The sequence below is a fragment of the Heloderma suspectum genome, chromosome 6 (assembly GCF_057233095.1).
Source record: "Heloderma suspectum isolate Gila_16-S chromosome 6, 16-S_ref, whole genome shotgun sequence".
NCBI lineage: Eukaryota > Metazoa > Chordata > Lepidosauria > Squamata > Helodermatidae > Heloderma > Heloderma suspectum.
The window spans coordinates 124,430,503-124,437,133 of record NC_139463.1 but is presented as its reverse complement, the minus strand read 5'-3'; the positions used below and the strand labels follow the sequence as shown (position 1 = coordinate 124,437,133).

At 49.2% G+C, this 6,631-nt stretch overlaps 1 protein-coding gene across 1 annotated transcript in view; it reads left to right on the top strand.

The window, feature by feature from the left end:
* Window positions 1-1,155: 1,155 nt before the first annotated feature.
* Window positions 1,156-6,631, top strand: part of LOC146343019 (myosin-6) — a 47,662-nt gene continuing 42,186 nt past the window's right edge. Inside the window, exons 1-4 of the mRNA XM_084806493.1 lie at window positions 1,156-1,341; window positions 2,436-2,579; window positions 4,849-5,005; window positions 6,593-6,620. Of these exons, the coding sequence (XP_084662619.1) occupies window positions 1,156-1,341; window positions 2,436-2,579; window positions 4,849-5,005; window positions 6,593-6,620 (515 nt within the window). The remainder of the gene's footprint in view (window positions 1,342-2,435; window positions 2,580-4,848; window positions 5,006-6,592; window positions 6,621-6,631) is intronic.

Sequence of the window (6,631 nt, the reverse complement as noted above, 5' to 3'; positions counted from 1 at the left end):
TGGCCCTCCAGATGGACTACAATTCCCATCAACCCTGACCAATGACCATGCTGGCTGCGGCTGGCGGGAGCTAGAGTCCAACATCTCAAGGGCCACATGACAGGAAGAATTCATAGCAGGCAGAGAAGAAAAATAAAGGAGAGGAGAGAGCTCTAAAAGCACAAAAGACTGGAAACTGAAGTTAAAACGTAGAGTGATGGGGTGCCAATGCAGAGGAGAACTGGGGAATGGAAGGAGGCCCAGAGGAGACCGAGATTAGCGAGTACAGAACTGGTATTCCCTAGAAAGGTCTAGGGAATGAGACTAAGGGCATAGTCCTATGCATGTTTAGACAGAAAAAAGTCCGACAACTCCCAGCGTGCCCCAGCCAGCATCGCTACCTGGGGCATGCTGGGAGATGTCGGACTTTTTTCTGTCTAAACGCGCATAGGATTGGTGCTTGGAGTGCAGCAAAGAGATAAAGCAAGGAGGAGTAGAAGAGAGACAAAAGATTGGTGGCTGGAAACAAACGGGTACTAGGTGGATGTTTGGGGGGCAGAAAAATTGAGGAGCTGGGATAAGCTGCGTAGATGAAATAATAAGATGTGGGGAAGCCTCCTTATTCTCTCCTAGTGCCCCCCAAGCTAGGGGAGGGTTGCAAGCCACCCCCTGCTTTCTAACATCATGCTCTAAGAGGCAGCTGTCTGTCCTTAACTCCACACCCTCTGACAGGCTGTTCCAGCCCATCTGGGAGATGTGAAGAACTCAAGTCTAACTCACTCTCTCCCCACAATTTTCTCTCTCTCTCCCCTCTCAGCCTCTGTTTCTTCTACAACACTCTCCCCGAAGGCTCTGACAGGTAGGACGACCTTCTTCCAACCTCTCTTCCACCCACGCCTAGGTCTCCCCCTATATCTGACTGCAATGGGAGTGAGACGGATAAAATAAAAAAGTATTGGGGGTTTAATTCACGGAAGCGGGTATGAAATGGAAATATCCAGGGCTGAGGTGGATATTTCTGGGGGGAAATGTCCATCTTGCAGTCTTGCTACCGGGGGGAAGGGTAAACTTTTGGGCACTCCTTTGTTTGACGTGGCTGGCCATAGCATCAGCGACGTTACAGTGTGTCTCTCACACCATCCTCCCTGCGCCCTGCACAGCATGGGTGATGCGCACATGGCTGAGTTCGGTGCTGCAGCCCCCTACCTCCGCAAATCGGACAGGGAGCGCCTGGAGGACCAGACCCGGACCTTCGACATCCGTACCGAGTGTTTCGTGCCCGACGAGAAAGAAGAGTTCCTCAAGGGCAAGGTGTTGAGCCGCGAGGGCAGCATGGTCACCGTGCAAACCGAGAACGGCAAGGTCTGTGGCGGTGGAGCAGGCCGGAGCATGGTTGAAAGGTCAAAGGGAGCACAGCAAAGGATGGGGCAGGCCAGGCTGAGGGTGGCCATGAGCAGCCCAGGGCATGAAGGGCAGAGGAGGCGGCCCTGAGAAGCCAGAGGTCAAATGCGGAGCACCTTGGAGAGCTTCTTTAGAGTTCTGACTGGTTCTGACTGAAACCCGGAGTGGATTCCCCCCCCCACTGACCTTGGAGCCCCCAGCCTCCACTGATCAAATGGGGCAAGAGTAGGGTTGGTGCTAGTGAGGGCAGGTGTGTGGGTTGAAGGGAGGCCTCAGCAGAAGGGCTCATGGGATTAATGACTCAGAAAGACAGCAAGGTTCAAAGAAGAGAGCGGTACCCAGTGAAGGCAGGGGTTGGCGCCAATGTGCCCACAGACACCTTTGTTGCTGCCTGCCAAGGGGCCTGACCTCTCCCACTTTTTAAAAATTCACACATTTTCTTATTTATTGATTACACTTATTTATTTATTACATTTCTATACTGCCTCATAGCCAAAGCTTTTAGCAGCAGCTGAGACTGCAGTGAAATAAGTTTCTGTTGGTGCTGAAAACCATGGGTTCAAAGGAGTTGTTTAGCGTGTTGGGGTTCAGACCACCCCCTGCTTGCCTTTTACTCGGGCTTTTGGGCAGGTTACTTGTGCTTTGCCATGCCTCCCATGGCAGCCATTTTGTGGAGGTGCCCAGGGCAGTTTCTCAAATTGCAAAATGTGCCCGCAGCCCCCAAAGGTTGGCTACCCCTGAATTAAGGCCTGGGGAGACTGGGAGAAGTGAGGAACAAGTAAGAAGTCACCCACCGCCCCCGTTGCCCATAATGTCAGGCCGCCTCTGATCATGAGGCCATGGCTATGGCGTGACTGAGGGCAAAGAGCTGGCGTCAGGATCCAAAAATGGAGGGAGAATGCTGGAAAGCCGTGGTGCTGGCTAAGGAAGGTTAAAGGTCGACTGGGAATTGCTGGCTGGGGTTGCTGGGCTTCTCAGCTTTGGGGGGAGTTTGTCACTGGAATCTAGGGTGGGGGTTGTTCTGCCAGCTCACACTCCTTCCTCCCCTCCTTCAGACAGTGACCGTGAAGGAGGCCGACGTCCACCAGCAGAACCCGCCCAAGTTTGACAAGATCGAGGACATGGCCATGCTCACCTTCTTACACGAACCTGCCGTGCTCTACAACCTAAAGGAGCGCTATGCGGCCTGGATGATCTATGTGAGTCGGAGGGTAGGGGGGACCCTCATCATCTAGGACAGACTTCCCCAACCTGCCCCACCCTCCGGATGGACAGCAACTCCCATCACCCCCAGTCACCATGCTGGAGCAAGCTGAAATAGGACCATCCTGTTCCTGCCCTTCTCCCCCCACTGTCCCACCACACACAGCCTAGCAGAATCCCACTGAAAATGGAGCTGAACGTAGGGATTTTTTTCACAACAACCACTAATCCAGCCCCACTTGCAGATATGGGGCACATAGAGCCCAAGTCAGCTTCTATGTTGATGTGGTGGGCCAGAAATATTTGTGTTCTGCATAGATTTGTATTTTTCTTATTTGTTGATTACATTTATATCACACTTCTCATCCATGGAGCTCAAGGTGGTGTACACAGTTCTGCCCCTCCTCTATTGTATTCTCGCAACAACCCCGTGAGGTAAGTTAGCCTGACCGCGATTGGCTTATCCAGCAAACTTAATGGCTGAGTGGCGATTTGAACTTGGGACTCCCCAGTCCTAGTCTGACATGCTAACCACTACACCGCACTGCCTCTCAGAACTGAAGTATGTCATGCCCCCTCCCATTACCTGCCAAGAAATATCCCCCTTGTAGACTACCTTCCGGATCAGCAAGAGAAGTGTGGGGGTACTCACTTTTCCGGACTAACAGCGATGTGGCTTCCCAAGCAACTCTGGTTGGAGTTGCACCAACTTCCAGCTCCTTTGACTTTTCCTTATAGATCAGGAAGGAGGCCAGTGTCCTTTCTGAATCAAGGCGTGAGCATCACAACTCGTCTCTTGTAGAAACAGGCTGCTGGGTCTCCCATCCTAGTACATCAAGGATGCTGAACCTCAGGACCCGTGAGCCAAATCCAGACAGCCATGCCCCCAACCACCAATCACTTGATGGCTTCCTGGCTTTTGTGCAGTTTTTCCCCATTCGAAAAGGTTGGAATACCTCTCTGAAGGCTTAGTGACAGGCAGGAAGAGCTTGAAGCTAAAATCTGCTGGTATTTTTGGGGTTTGGGACCCTGCCCCATTTTGCCTTCAGCCCCACCCCCACTTCAGCTTTTCTTAAATTTGGCTCACAGGCTGAAAGAGGTTTGACACTCCTGTGATCCATGATTGCATCCTGTTCTAGATCAAGGGGGAAGCAAGGATTTCCTTTCAAAGAATACAGTGAGATACGCAACCCCATCTGCTTTCCTCCCATTAAAATCAATGGCACTTTATGTTCAGGATGCGACCAAACACCTTTGGCTGACCGTTCTAGACTCGGTATCAGCAAGGGAGGTAGCAGGCTGTGTCCAGAACCGTCAGCCAATGGCATTTGGTTGCATCTTGAACATAGTTAAAGGATAAAGAGCATTTTGTTCTGGACACAAAGATGTTGCTAAAATACAACATTCATGTATCACCTCGGTGACTTTAGATACTGCAGAATGTATTACTTGCATACATAAGAACATAAGAAGAGCCATGCTGGATCAGACTAAGGGTCTATCTAGTCCAGCATTCGGTTCACACAGTGGCCAACCAGCTGCCCATGGGAAACCCACAAGCAGGGCATGAGTGCCACAGCACCCTCTCACCCATGTTCCCCAGCAACTGGTGTACATAGGCAGACTGCCTCTGGTTCTGGAGGCAGCACATAGCCATCGGGACTAGTAGGCATCAATAGACTTCTCCGTGAATTTGCCTTACCCTCTTTGAAAGCCTTCCAAACTGGTGGCCATCACTACGTCTTGTGGTAGCAACTTCCATAGTTTAATTATGTGCTGTGTGAAGAAGTTCTTCCTTTTACATTAGAACAGGTCTCATCATTAACATGATGACCAGCCTTGTTTTTCTTCTTCTTGATCAGAGGACAGGAAATCTGTTTTTAAAATGGTTTCTTTTTAAGATCTTTGGGATTTTCTAGCTTGCTGGGCACCGATTGAAAGCTCTTTTGTGTTCTGGATATCCCAGAGCCAGTTCTTTTTATCTGTGCTGCATCAACCTAATAGTTGGGCAGTAGAATAGACTGGCTTTTGAGGGGGCAGTTTTTGAGGTGGTGGGTTCTCCTTTGCTGAAGGTAGTTAAGCAGAGACTGACTGCCACCTGTCAAGGATGTTGTAGCTGCACCCTGCAGTGCTGAGCCTGCATTGAGCAGGGGGTTGGACTAGATGTTCTCTGAGGTTCCTTCCAACTCTATGATTCTATGGTTCTATGGTTTCTTCTAACCAGATTTTTTGCTGCTTTTCAGCTCCTCTACTTTTTCCCCCCAGACATACTCTGGACTCTTCTGTGTGACGGTTAACCCTTACAAATGGCTGCCGGTCTATAATGCTGAGGTTGTAGCGGCCTACCGGGGCAAAAAGCGAAGCGAAGCCCCTCCACACATCTTCTCTATCTCCGACAACGCATATCAGTACATGTTGACAGGTATGGGGGCCCACTTCGCTCTTTTTGTTTTGGACACATCTCTCCCACAGCAGTTACCTCCGGAGAACCCTTAGGAGAAGCCATAATATTTTTGTTCTTTTCTGAGGGTGTGTCCTTCTTTTGGGGGCTTTGGCGTGTGTCTACGGCCTGGTACATCACTTCATTTTTCTATGCCTGATTACTATGGCCTTCATGACCAGAAGCTGAATATGTGTCTGGCCTCACTGAACAGCATTACGACTGATGCAACGCATTTGTCTCGCGTTGTCATTTTTGGCCTGGTCTATCCATACAGCAGAATGAAATGGGGATAAGGTGGTATAATCATAAAGTGGTAGACTATGATACTTGAGATTATAAGGGGGGAAACATTTTTTTTTAAATTCCCCTCCATAACAAAACATAAATCACAGCAGGCTACCATGAACTTTCCTCCTTGCTGTGCTAGTTATTCATTTGCAGGGTTGTTGTGTGTGTTTTTTAGCATTCACAGAATGGCAGCTCCATCCTGCAGCCTTAAACAGTACAGCCCACTCCACCACCTCATTCCGCTGTACATGTACTCCCGGCACTCATAAAGGCCTGTTCACACATGCAGTGATCAAGTCATGAACAAGCACATGTGAAACTCCCCCAAGAGTGTATAAATGGGGGGGGGGGCAACAGGGAGGGAGAGAGATATAGTTGGTTTGGGATATGCTTTTGTACCCTGCACAAGTTCTAGAACACTTTTTTTTTTTAGTGTGTGGAGATTCCATTTGTTGAGAGTGCTATATTGTTCTAAGGTGTCTCTGGGGAAATTGGTCCAAAAAACACTCACTCAGATTCAGCATCCCCCTCTTATCCTAAGCAGCTTTCTAAAAATTCTCCTCTTTTCCTAATGCAATGTATAATAACCCATATAAACCATTGTATAATTGCATAATATGATGCCATGGCTATATGGCATAAATTACATTAAAAAAAAAAAAACATTAGAAGCCTGAGAAAATCCATAGAGCAGGGATGTAAAACCTCAGGCCCATGAGCCGAACCTGGACCTCTTGAGTTGTCCAGATGGCCACACCCACATTTCCCACCCCCTTTCCTCCAATTGTTTGAGGGCTTTCCAGCTTTTACACAGGTTACTTCCCATTCTAAAAGGTTGAAATGCCTCTCCTAAGACTGACTTACTGGCAGTAACAGCTTTAACCTGAAAGATGCTGGTATGTTTGGTATTTTGGCTCCACCCTCTTTGCCTTTGGCTCCACCCTGTTTTGTCTTCAGCTCTGCCCACCACTGGAATGTGGCCCTGGATAGTTTCTCCAAAATGGAATTTGGCCCTCGGGCGGAAAGAGGTTCAACACCCCTGCCACAGGCCTATGGTTACTTACCCACAGCATCTAGAAATGGAACATCCATGTTGAAGGGGACTCTTATTTCTGATGACCAGATCCTAGGGATAAACAACAAGGGGGTGATTTTCAGCTTCTTACCTTGCCTGCAAGCTTCCGGGCAGCATCTGACTAGCCACTCATTCCCAGAGACAGAATGCAGGGTTAGGTGGACCCCAGTGTGGCTATTCTTACGTTTCCTGTTTCCTTCCAGACCGAGAAAACCAGTCCATCCTCATCACGTGAGTACCAA